The 13,408-nt window shown below is 34.9% G+C and overlaps 1 protein-coding gene across 1 annotated transcript in view; it reads right to left on the bottom strand.

Annotated features, from left to right (window-relative positions):
- The window catches only part of LOC148608944 (twitchin-like), a 98,066-nt gene that overhangs the window by 10,193 nt on the left and 74,465 nt on the right, over positions 1-13,408 (bottom strand). The window contains exons 46-67 of the mRNA XM_088596119.1: positions 13,229-13,377; positions 12,290-12,425; positions 11,802-11,909; positions 11,087-11,281; positions 10,693-10,797; positions 10,313-10,507; positions 9,618-9,917; positions 9,134-9,291; positions 7,992-8,115; positions 7,405-7,707; positions 6,709-6,859; positions 6,173-6,324; positions 5,779-5,897; positions 5,122-5,287; positions 4,758-4,840; positions 4,245-4,464; positions 3,797-3,985; positions 2,789-2,902; positions 2,382-2,486; positions 1,067-1,264; positions 724-838; positions 25-197 (exon numbers count right to left, since the gene is read on the bottom strand). Coding sequence (XP_088452245.1) covers positions 25-197; positions 724-838; positions 1,067-1,264; positions 2,382-2,486; positions 2,789-2,902; positions 3,797-3,985; positions 4,245-4,464; positions 4,758-4,840; positions 5,122-5,287; positions 5,779-5,897; positions 6,173-6,324; positions 6,709-6,859; positions 7,405-7,707; positions 7,992-8,115; positions 9,134-9,291; positions 9,618-9,917; positions 10,313-10,507; positions 10,693-10,797; positions 11,087-11,281; positions 11,802-11,909; positions 12,290-12,425; positions 13,229-13,377 — 3,558 coding nt within the window. The remainder of the gene's footprint in view (positions 1-24; positions 198-723; positions 839-1,066; positions 1,265-2,381; positions 2,487-2,788; positions 2,903-3,796; positions 3,986-4,244; positions 4,465-4,757; positions 4,841-5,121; positions 5,288-5,778; positions 5,898-6,172; positions 6,325-6,708; positions 6,860-7,404; positions 7,708-7,991; positions 8,116-9,133; positions 9,292-9,617; positions 9,918-10,312; positions 10,508-10,692; positions 10,798-11,086; positions 11,282-11,801; positions 11,910-12,289; positions 12,426-13,228; positions 13,378-13,408) is intronic.

The raw sequence follows: 13,408 nt of genomic DNA, 5'->3' as shown, positions 1-13,408 counted from the left end.
TTTTTCTTAAACAATAATACTTACATTGTACACTGAATTTACAAGAACAGAAATCTCTGCCCAGTGGGTTAGATATATCACATTTGATATCTCCAGCATCGTTGGCATAGATTTCATTGATAGTCAAGGTGAATATATCATCATTCTGTTGTAGTCTAGTTCTACTGGTACTACCTAATGGTACACCATTCTTATACCTGTGGAACAAAGGTCAGAAGGTTAAATCCTATAGGTAATAATCAATTCCAAAATTTGGTAAATCCATAAAAAGCTTTTGTCAAAAAACATATATCAAGCAGCTGTAAGAAGTTGCAGAGTAACCACATGGTATCTAACAATAGGTATAAATATATGTAAAAAGTAAAGGGAATTATCAAAAATGAAGATGATGTTCGTCATTTTCTTCCTCTCCTTATCTGTCTTACCATGTAACATTGGGCATTGGTCTCTCGTGATCTGGTTTACCATGTAACATCAGGCATTGGTCTCACATGATTTGACTTACCATGTAACATTGGGCATTGGTTTGCCATGTGACTTACCATGTAATATAGGGCATTGATTTGCCATGTGACTTACCATGTAACATCAGGCATTTGTTTGCCACGAGACTTACCATGTAACATTGGGTATTGGTTTGCCATGTGACTATGTAACATCGGCCATTGATTTGCCATGTGACTTACCATATAACATCATGCATTCATTTGCCATGTGACTTACCATGTAACATCGGGCATTGGTTTGCCATGTACTTGGACAGTGAATATTTGTTCTCCACCAAGTGGACCCATCTCTGTTGGGTGGAGTTTCTTGATGAATTCTGGGGCAATGCCAACTTTAAAGAAGCAAATATTTAGAATTACCTTATGATAAGCAAGATGCTTTCATTTCAGACTTAGTTACAATGTTGAAAAGTATGCTGATCTTTATGATATAACCAAATGAATAAAATCTTTTCAAACATGACTTTATGTAAAGGTAAAATATTTGACATAAAAATTTTTTTCATTACTAACTACTAGTTATATGAAAGCCACAGATTACACCATGAACAGATACATACCCACTTTTTCCTTCACTCTGATTGGTCCAGTGCTAGCACTGGGTTCACCTTCACCACCACGGTTCACAGCACGAACTCTGAACTCAAACTCTGACCCCTCTGGTAGACCAGATACTGTGTAACCACAGTCAGTGACAGGAAAGTCTGTGGCCTTAACCCAGGTATCACTACCCTTGGGTTTCTTCTCAACAACATATCCTAGAAAATATTGTGCATATTTTCAAAACTATGTAACATACCTATTAACGTTCCCATGATAAGAGGAGAGACTATAACAACGTCTATGAAAAAATTTAGAATCTCCCACATAAAAATGTCAGATTTGTCGGAGGTTTTTGGTTAAAATTATTACATTTTCTGTGAAAAACACAAAATAATTTAACGAAAAAAAAATTTGCTTTTATGTAAAAGTTTCCCACATTAGACAATGACAATGATGAGAATCTCCAACACGAGTTGTTTACAGGTGTGATGTACATAAAGTTACAAATAAACTCAATCCAAGTAACAAATCTCTACCACTAAAATATAACAAAACACATGAAAGTCCTGTCACATGTTACAACATATCTGTTTAAAAAAGGGGGCATGTTAAAAAAAATATCAAAATTTGCCCCAAAAATCCAAGTGTTCTGAATAGATTTGAAATCTGTTAATATGTCGTTTGTGAAAATTACCTGTTAATATGTTGTTTTTGAAAATTACCTGTTAATATGTTGTTTTTGAAAATTACCTGTTAATATGTCGTCTGTGAAAATTACCTGTTAATATGTCATTTTTGAAAATTAAGTTTTATTATAAAGTTTTATTTCTACTCATGTATGTGCTTCACTAAAACTGAAGACAAAAAAAATCAGACAAATTATGGAGAAAAAAAATCATTATATTTCACTAGACTTTTTTACATAGAAAACATAGAATGCAAGTGTTTAACTCTTAAATATTCATACAAAAACAGTCTTCTGTATCATTACAACTGGTAAAATATTTTGTTGTTTGAAGCTTACACACTTTATTTTTGGATCTCTCATTTTCAAACATATTCTTTGACTAGTATATAAAACCAGTATTCGGTGATGTCATTATGACTCAACAATAACGAAAAAAACATGTAATATTTGTAGGCTAAAAATTGGATATATTTTCAACTTCAAAATTTGCCAATATGATATTAAAGAAAGTCAGTTTTCACTAAATAAAACACCATAAATAGTGGTAGTGAATCTATTCTTTTTATCATAATCTGACTCACAAATACGAAGGAGTTACAGACTTCCGTGTACAAATATGGATATAAACTGACTGAGTTATCTACCTTTGATTTTGTCTCCACCATCATTCCTGGGTTTGTCCCATTTCAGCTCGACAAATGTTTTACCAATGTTAGCTACTGTTGGTACTCCAGGAGATCCTGGGGCAGCTGTAAATAGATGTTTACATGGAAATATCTCTCAAAATAATAATTCATATCAAGTTTGGACTACCAGTAGAAAATGCACTCATAATACTTATCTATAAACTACAAAAAAAAGTTGTAAACATTAAAACTTATTTCATAAATAAGGCATTAATAGTACATTCATCGATACCTAAACAAATAATGGTGAAAAATTGGGGACTGCAAAATGTTCAAAATGGTCTCACTCGAAAACAACATTTTGGATTTTGACTTCACCACTGGCAATAAACACGGTACATAAACATCAATTAAGATCTACATACTGAATTTAGGTTTGGTTGTCACTGGAGAGGTACAACTGCTTGGTTCACCTAATCCAGCGACATTCTTGGCTCGAACTCGGAACTCGTATTCTTTATCCTTCTTCAGTCCATCAACTGTAATCATAGACAATAATATTATGTATCAGTCACATACAATAACCCCGTGCAGGTCCGGGTGTCAAAAGAATAGGCCTGCAGCAGCGCTAAGCTTGTCGTATAAGGCGACTAAATAGTGCTCAGAAACCTAGCCGGGGGCTAGGCGCTCTGCCCACAGAGCAACTGGGATGTGTGCCCCAGGTGGTGGAATGGGGTACCCCTGGCATATTACATGCTGGGGTTGTCAGGCTATAATACGTAAAACCTGACCGCAAACCATAGTGGTGCACCGTGTTGGGAAAGATGCCACGTTCCTCGCACGTTAAAGAACCCTGCTGTGGTATTCGATAGGAGTAGGAACCTTTGCGCTCCGCCACAGGAGGCTAAATTGCCCGACCTTACCCATCCCCCCTTTTTCTAGTGGCAATCAAAATTTGTCGACCCTGTTGTCCTTGTGACCCATACTTTTTTTTTTATCATTTCATGTTCATTTTGTCATCCATTTCATGTTCATTGTCTGAATATAGCTGAAATATTGCTGCTCGGACGTTAAACCCCAACAAACAAAACACATACAATATAAACCTTCCATTTTAAATAGTTATTGGGTGATGAGACATTGCCGTAAAATTAACTATAAAATTCTGAAAGACTTTTCTTAGACCTAATGATTTCAAATTTATTGATGCTTCCATTTGTGAACTTTATTCATTAAAGTCCATTCAAAATGACTCAAGTTATGCAAAATAAACTTATACACATGAACAGAGGGCCAGGCAAAATGAGAGAGACTGGTAGAACAATTCTCTACTGACCTAGAGGGGATGAAAACTAGGTAAATGCCAACTTTTTGTCATATGATTTTCGTTTTAAGTTAAAAGACTGATTTTTATATACAAGGGTATAAAATACCTGTCATTTTTGTGTCAGGGTTAGGTATATCATTGTACATTTTCCATCTTCCAGAAGTGGGATCTTTGTACTCAACACAATATCCCTGGATCTTCTTGCCTCCATCACTTCTTGGTGGTTGCCATGCCAATGTAACATTGTCTTCGTCAACATCAAGGACATGGACATTTCCAGGTGCACCAGGGGCGGCTGTTGACAAGATCACAAAACATTTAAATAACTTTCTACATTGAAGTATTGAGATACTAGTTTTGTTGTAAGACTAATCATAGTTGAAAATAATTATATACATATATATATTTATAACAGGCCTATAAACAGAGACATGTGTAGTGATTTCACTCTTTTTTTTAAACAGACAAAATTCAATCTTAGGAAAGGAACTGAAACCTTTAAGATAAAACGGAATGATATCAGTGATTAAGTCAATATATAGATAAGTTCTTACTGTAAGGATGTTGAGCAACAACAGGGGACAAAACTTCTAATGGTTCACTGACTCCATTCTCATTCTCAGCCGACACTCTAAACTTGTATTCATGACCTTCGTCTAATCCCATCACCTCGTACTTCGTTCCTCGGACAAATTTACTGACTGGTTCCCACTTTCCTGTTCTGGTATCACATTTCTCTACAACATAGTTAGAGACTGGACTTCCTCCATCATCCTGTCAAATGAAAAATTGTCTATTTATAGTATAGTCAGCTCAATGTGCTGTCTTATTTTGTTATAATAGTATTGTATTGTGTGAATGTAATGAACAAATCTGTTGCAAGAAATACAATAAATACACCACCTACAGCTATTGTTGGTGTACGTGACTCTCCTTTTCCAAGTTAGGTAATTTTGGGGTCCTAAGGTAACCTTCCTTCTCTCTGGTAGACAAACTGTCAGGTCACACTCTAATACAGATGGTTGAAAAACTGTCAGGTCACACCCTAACACAGTTAAAGTACCAACCTTAGGTTTGTTCCATGTGAGAACACAGGAATCTGGTGTAATGTCCTTGACCTCCAATGGTCCTTCTGGTTTATTAGGCTTATCTGTAATTTAAAAACAACATCTTTAGTCCTTTACAGCATACCATATCAAAATCTCATTTATAGTTGTTTTTATAATTAGGCAAAAAGATATAAGTAACCATACACACAGACATCGCATCTTTAATGTAGTCAAAACATTTAGCTTTGGTTTTAGTATGACTGTTATAAGGATACATCATACAATCAGGAAATTAGAAAGTCATTCAAAGTCCATCTTTTGAAAGCACTAGAAGATCTAGTACATGTATCTTAATTATTTTACTTTATAAACTACAACTGACCAACAACGACGACATTCAGAGAGATAGTATCTTGTCCTTTCTCATTCTTCATAGTCAATGTATATCTGCCTGCATCATCCTTGTTTGCCTTCTTGTTGAGCAACTTCAGTTCATTTGGAGTGTTCTCAAATGTAATCCTGTCTCCTTCAAATATATCTTTTGTACCCTTAAAACAGAACAGTGTAAACATTTCTAGACTCCCAACCGGTTTTTTTTTTAAAGATAAATCACTTTAGGAACTTTATTAGTGTCACTGGCATTAGTCTCACTGAGATAAATATTTACTAACTTAAAAATAAAGTTCTACAGTTTAAAACATTTCCTGATTTTGCTGAATGCATAAGATAAAAATGAACCTGTGTGAACTCAGTGTGAACATAAACCTGAATCATTTGATGAAAAAAAGACAATGTGTAAGTACATCCAGAAAACTTACATGCCCCACAACTTAGTGAACTAAAAAAAAGAGAAATAAGACAACTTACATTTGCCCTATTAACAGATGGAATGAAATTGCCTGTGTAAGACTTAAATTTGCCCAGTTAAAAGATGGAATGGCATTATCTGTGTAAGACTTATATTTGCCTAGCATTATCTGCATAAGACTTATATTTGCCTAATCAACAGATGGAATTGTATTGCTTGTGTAAGACTTACATTTGCCCAGTTAACAGATGGAATGGGATTGCCTGTGTATGGAATGACTATCTTGAAAGGCTCTCCAGCCTTAGCTACAACATCTCTTGGTGTAAAGTTCTTGTCTACCTTTGGTGCAACTGCAAAAATAAAATAAAAATAAATAAATTTGATATAAGAAAGGACAACTTACTTTAAAAATATAAAAAAAGAAGATTTAAATGATTAGTATTTACTCTTCATTTCTAGGCATTTTGGACTGACTCTGTGGATAAAAATCATCTAAACTTGTTAGAAATCAATCAGGAAAAATAAAATAGGTAGTACAATATTTTAGTATTATGCTTGGTGGAAACCTAGCTTTTATGGTGTAGTTATATCTGGTGGAGACCTAGCTTTTATGGTAAAGTTATACCTGGTGGAGACCTAGCTTTTATGGCCTCAGATGTTTCAGCCCAGTCGCCAAGACCAGCATTGTTTTTAGCAGCGACACGGAACTCATACTCCTTGCCTTCCTGTAGACCTTTAACTTGGAACTCATCAGTCAGCACGTCAGCAATATTAGCTCTATAATAGACAACAATGTTGATTAGTGTTACACAAACTTGGTTTACTAAGCTGAATAAATGTTGAAAAATCAGAAATTCTCAAAACAGTTACTTAAAAAAGAAATCCATGAAGGAAAATTTCTTCCCAATCAGAACACCTGGTTTAGGGTAACATGTATTACTAACTAGTTTCCATGGATTTTAGCAAATGTATTAGACAAAGCAATTGTAATGAAAAGTCCCTGCAGAATCCATAATGTGTAGATCACAGAACAATGCATATTTTTGTGTTGAAGATTATCAACAAAACCATATGACAAATTTATAGCAGAGAACCTCCTTACTGAGAACCTCCTTACAGAGAACCTCCTTACTGAGAACAAAACAACATTCATAAACTTACTTCTGCCAATCTTTTTTGCCTTTCTCCCTCTTCTCAACAACATATCCTTTGATAGGGTTACCACCATCATCCTTTGGTGGAGTCCATGTTAGTGTGATAGAATCTTCAGTGTATTCAAGACATTTAGGTGTACCTGGAGCCCCTGGTTTGTCTATAAACAGATAGTCACAATTACTGATAACAACGTCACAAAGATAACCAGATTTTATCTTTGTTAGTTGTACATATGGTGAAAAATAAACATAAAAAATACTGTAATAGATACTGCATGTAATTCCTAGAAAAAAATCTAAAGATGAAAATCCTAGAAGGAAATAATGCTACATGGACTAGCAACACTTAGCTGTACAGGTAGCCTTAATCACCAAGACTCTATCAGTATATAGCCTGAGGTTCATTCTATATCACTTTTTATGAGCAGATCAGTAGAACTGAATGTTTTAAATTTTATGTAATCATTTCTGACATTACATACATCATGGAAGTGGGCATTACTGTCTCAAATCAATACAGTAAAGCCCATCAATGATTAAAAAAGATCAAAGGGGCTGACCCAATCTACCTAATAATGGTACTGTTCTATCCAATTTTTACTGATTTACCTCCCCTTAACTGTAAATTACTAGAAACAATAGACAGATAGTAGTTATTACCCCTAAAGTTGTTCCTCTTAAAACAAAAACTCAATGTGCTTACCATAAGGCAGTTTAGCTAGGATTGGTTTCTCTGTCTCTAATGGTTCACTAACTCCCTGTGGGTTCTCAGCCATGATACGGAATTCATACTCCGTTCCTGGTTCCAGGTTACGGACCTGGCATGTTGGTTCTTTAGCTGTACCGGTAACCTTGCCCCATTTTCCTGATCCTTTCTTTCTCTTCTCAACAACATAGTTAGTGACTGGTTCACCACCATTATCTTTGGGGGCATTCCATGACAATGTCACTTCATCACCAATGATATCAGAGGCTGTGATTGGCCCCTCTGGTTTGGCAGGTGGAGCTGAAATGAAAATACATTGATGGAGCATATGTATATAAATCATAAATCATTCTATTTATCATCTACTATGTATGTTTGTGCAAGTTGATTAACTTAGAAATTGAGCAATGTTAAAGCTAAGTTGTACCTTTATATTGTACTGGTGCTTTGGTATTCATAGATTGTTCTGTCAATGATATGCATTCAAATATACATTTAATAACACACAATTTTTTTAACAAAAATGTAAAAACAAAAAACAACAGATTACTGAACATTAATGGAGATTAATGAAAATTACTTACAAAGTACATTGACAGTAAATGATGCCGAGTCTTGACCTGAAGGATTTTTCAAGGTCAGTTTGTATTTTCCAGCATCAACTCTTTGAGCCTTGTCATTTGTCAGCAAGACATGATCACCCTCAACCTGAAAGGATAACCACATGATTTCTTACCACAATTAATGAATGGAGAAATGTTCAGAGCAATAAAAAATTAATTAAGGTAAATCTAATTTATAATCATAAACCTAATAGGTTCTTCAGACAATGAAAAAAATTTTTTTGAGTTTTATGTTAGTAGTTTTTTTTTTTTTCAAAGCAAAAACAGATTATAACAAGTGGTGAGGTATTATAACAAGGGGTGAGGTATTATAACAAGTGGTGAGGTATTATAACCAAGTGGTGATGTATTATAACAAGTGGTGAGGTATTATAACCAAGTGGTGAGGTATTATGTGATATCTAAGTAAGTTTTCACATTAACTTCCTTCATTTTTCCAGGTATTTTCCCTACTTGCGGAGCTCGGAATGCAGCCATACAACTTCCTTCATTTTTCCAGGTACAATGTATATTCCCTACTTGCAGAGCTCGGAATGCAGCCATATAACTTCCTTCATTTTTCCAGGTATATTCCCTATTTGCGGAGCTCGGAATGCAGCCATATTTTATCCTGTTTTTGCAGAGTTACCTCCCGTAAGAGCAGGTGTAATTTCGAAGTCTCTTTAATTGATGTTCGGATTCGGGTGCAGAAAAAAGAGGTAACTCGAATGAAAATGGAATCCCCAGCAGACAAACACAACGGTGTTTCTAAAATTTACAGGGTGTTTCATTTTGTTGGTAGGTTACATAAGGATGATTTTCATTTGTATCCCGGGTAAAGAAAAATTATGGCAGGGTCAGTAGAACGAGAAGTTCCTTTTTGACTTTCAAAATTTTCTAAAGTATTGTCGATATCGGATGGAAAACGTTACATGTTCCGAATAGACACCTGCTCCAAAGGGAGGTAAATGTTGACAAAACGTTGGTCCGCAAGTCGGGAATATCAATTAAAGATTATCTATCACTTTTAACTATGTGCATTTACAAGAGAAACCCTGTTTATCTTTAAATGAATGCCAATAGTCAGATTTTAGCTTAGAGAGAAACTTGTACAATTACTGTACCTTAGAGTCCATCCTGGCAACAGAAGGCATTTCCTCCTCATTGATAGTCCAGAGTGCTGAAGGTTTGGGCCAAGCTTTGTATGGTACTCTGATCTGGTACTTCTGGCCTTGTTTTACTGTAATGTCCTTAACTCCAGACATATCTAGCTGGGGCTTTTCTAAAAATAAACAAGACAGTAATTTTTTTTTCATATTCTGATTTAAATACATGTAATCACTTTTAGGTAGATGTAACATTAGATAATATTGGAAATACTGCACGCTTCATATAAATAATAAATGCTCAGTTTTTCTTACAATAGATACCTGTATAATATACTTTTTTCATATTCTGATGTAAATACATGTAATCACTTTGATTAGGTACAAGTAGATAAAACATTAGATAAACATTGGAAATACTGCAACCTTTATATAAATAATAAATGCTCAGTTTTTATTACAATAGATACCTGTTATGACAGACTCATACAAACCAACATACCAGGTTGATATTCAGCAATGACTGGCTGTGTTGGTTTACTGGGTTCTCCTGGTCCTGCATCATTGATTGCTCTTACTCTAAACTGGTACTCCTCACCCTCTGTCAGATCATTGACCTTGCCATGGGTAGAGTTGGCAGGAACTTCAGTAGCTGTTTCCCAGTCACCTCCCTTCTTCTTCTTCTCAATGACATAGCCAAGGATTTTACCACCGCCATCTTTGGATGGTTTGGTCCAGGACAGCTCAGCAGATGTTGGTGTCATCTTATCAATATTAGGTTGTCCTGGTGCTCCAGCAGCATCTGAAATAAACACATATTCTATATTCAAGCAACTGTCCCTATATATTTTGACTGGTCTAGCTTACTGGTATATCCAATAATTTATAAAGATTGGCCTATTCTGGTGCGGTTTCTAAAGCAGTAGACAATAGATTTCTTTTGTTCTGATCTTGTAACTCTGTGATTAAAATTAGAAACTTCAAAAAGTTTTTTTTTTCTGGAAGTGGAGGTTCTTTTCCTAAGCATCAAACAAAGAAAAAGTTTTTTGAGAGCATCAAGCATTAGTTTTAAACAATTTTTTGAGAGCATCAAGCATTAGTTTTAAACTAACATTATAAATTAAATATAAAACCCACTTGTAATTTTCACATAAATGAAATTAAACATTGAATAAATGGTAATTAAACATGACTTACAGACTGGGTCTTTAACTGTGTGTTGTTTGGTAGGTCTGCTTGGTTTGCCCTGACCGCCCTGGTTAACAGCACACACACGGAACTCCAGCACCTGTCCTTCCTTTAGTCCAAGTACAGAATATTTTGGCTCCTTTACTGGGTAGTTATTTATTGGTACCCAGTCTCCTCCTTTGGGTTTCTTTTCCACAATGTAACCTTAAATGGTAACAGTAAAGTGAAACAATGGCATTAGGAAGGAGAGATCAATAAGAAATTTACATAAAACATACATATGCATTACAATTAAGTGCTGTAAAGTTTTAATTATGGTAGTGGTATGGCATAAGTACCAGTTAATATCTAGATAAGATATAGTATTGTTTTATTGGCATTTCACAAACCTTGAATAGGATCTCCACCATCATTGTCTGGTTTCTTCCAAACCAAATCTACAGATCCTTTGTCAAATTTGTCTATTTCCAGATCTTTAGGAGCATCAGGAGCATCTGTAATAAATAAAAATAGTATGCTTCATCAATTTGATGTTGTCATGGTAACAACATCGTCATTACAATGACAATATTTCAAGCAATTAATATTGCTTAACAATGAGTGATATTGCCTCTGAAAATACGTCGTTTGTTGAGAATCTTCTATAAATCTTTGAACAGCTCATAAAAAAATTCTTTCATAAAAACCAAGTGACAAAAATAAACCTATTGTAATACTGCATTATTTGCTAAATTTCAATGAATGTCATTACCTCAATATAAAATATATAAAGCCAAACATTACCAAATGGATTTTTAGCAAGTACTGGTTTCTCTGTTTCCAGTGGTTGCCCAGCACCATAGATATTCTCTGCCTTGACACGGAACTTATATTTTTTTCCTTCCTTCAGACCTTTGACATTATGAGATGTACCATTGACAATTCCAGGAACTTTCTCCCAGAATTCTTTCCCATCCTCACACTTCTCAACAATATAACCTGTTAACAATAGGATTATTAGGAGTAGATTACAAGTCACAGATGGATTTTATTCATGTTTTCAAAAATTATAAATCCAATTTGATAACATTAAAAATTTTGTGAGAAATACTCAGACATTTTATTCAAATTTAAACTAAAATCCAATTTTAATATAATTTATTTCCATTTTCAAAAACATAGCTCTGCAGAGATAAAAGGTAACTTCAAAATGCTCTTCACAAATTAAATCTTACTACAAATGCTGAGTGCAAATTTACAAAGATAATACCCCCACTTCCAATGGGGATAAATGCAAAATGTTAAAAAAAAACCTCAAGTTTGATTATTTCCCTTTGGTTTTCTCTGACAGTAGTCATATTCCTTCATGTACATCTACAAGTGATGCCTAATCTTCCTATATAATTCTATAAAAATCCTTTAGAATTAGAAATGTGGACAGACAAGCAGACAGACAGGATGATTCTTGTATACCCCTGAACTTTGAGAGAGTATAACAAGGGAGATTAGATAGTAATACCTGTGACATCAGCTCCACCATTGTCTGCTGGTGGTTTCCATGACAACTTGCAATTATCAGCAAAGACATCACTGACAGCAAGAGGACCTTCTGGTGCTCCAGGTTTATCTGTAACATAACATGATGGATTATCTCAGCCATTGATATAGAATAGAAATAGTATAGATAACATGGAACTTATCTATGAGTAGTAGTGAAAAAGTAATGTCAGAACAATGAGATTTTAGAAGATCATACAGAAAGTAAGTCAACAATTTCCATTTAGTCCCCTGAAAACATCCTAGATGGACCCCTAACAATTTCCCAGTAGGTCCCCTGACAACTTCCCAGTTGGTCCCCTGAAAACATCCCAGATGGACCCTTGGCAACTTCCCATTTAGTCCCCTGAAAACATCCCAGTTTGTCCCCTGACAACTTCCCAGTAAGTCCCTTGACAACTTCCAAGTTAGTCCCCTGAGAACATCCCAGATGGACCCCTGACAACTTACCTAATACAATAACATTAACATCAGCTGATTGAGATCCACTCTCATTAGAGACAGTAATGGTATATTTCCCTGTGTCTCCTCTCTCTGCTTGATCTATATGGAGCTTAGCATCATCCTCAGAGCTTGTGCACTGTGCCTAATAAAAATGTCAAAGAAGTTTTATCATCAAAATTAATTTGAAACATTTCTAAGTTTTTGTTGTTGGGTGTTTTATTACCAAAGCTATCTATTGAAAAGCTGAACAGTTGTCAGAAGAATTATTAGTTACATAATGATTTAGTGGCAGTGTACGGAATTTACCCTGGTCAGTATATTTCATACCAAGCAAGGAGCAGCCTAGCCAAGTATGGAATCTATTGACCAGGGTAAATTCCGTACACAGCCACTCAATCACTATATAAGGAATTTACCCCATCGATTATTTTGTTTTTGTTTTTGTTTTTTTGTTTTTTAAGAGAAAAAAAGTTAATACCCAATATTTAGATAGCAATAATTTTCTTTTATGTTCCTGATGTGTGTTTCAATTTTTACCCTTGTGTTGCTTCTACGGTACTATTGTTTTGTATATTGTCTGCTGTAAGCGACGCAAAACCTTTGGTTGCCAGTTTTGTTGTAGTAAACTAAAAAACGATAACTGACCGGGTATTGCTAAAATAGTGACTGTGTATCAGAAATACACCGTCTTCACGTGATCAAAATACAGAGCACTGATTAGTTGACTTCAACTGATAATTATCAGAGGTGGGGTAAAAGTAATTATGTAGTCCTTTCTATGTAACATCAATAAATATCCAAAAAGTTGAGGATCAATTCATTACTTGACAGAAAACAACAATGTGAATATCTCTTCATTTAGCCATTACTTGACATTTTAACAATTTTCCAAATGAAGTAATTTTATTTTCAATTTTGCCTAGGAAAAAAATAGTGCCATCATACCCTCCTGTCGACAGGTCGGCCATTTTTCTCCCAAGATGCAGTAGGAGTAGGTGTTCCACTGATTCCAAGAGCAATGTCCAGTGGTTCACCAGCCTTCACCTTAATCTCATTGACACCGAACAGGGCATCAAGGTTGATCTTTGGTGCCTCTGGAAATGTAAAAAATTTAATAGTGATTAT

This window comes from Perna viridis, chromosome 8 (assembly GCF_037379345.1).
Source record: "Perna viridis isolate PV_CMFRI_1.1 ecotype Kerala chromosome 8, ASM3737934v1, whole genome shotgun sequence".
Lineage (NCBI taxonomy): Eukaryota > Metazoa > Mollusca > Bivalvia > Mytilida > Mytilidae > Perna > Perna viridis.
This window is presented reverse-complemented; position numbering and strand designations above follow the sequence as displayed.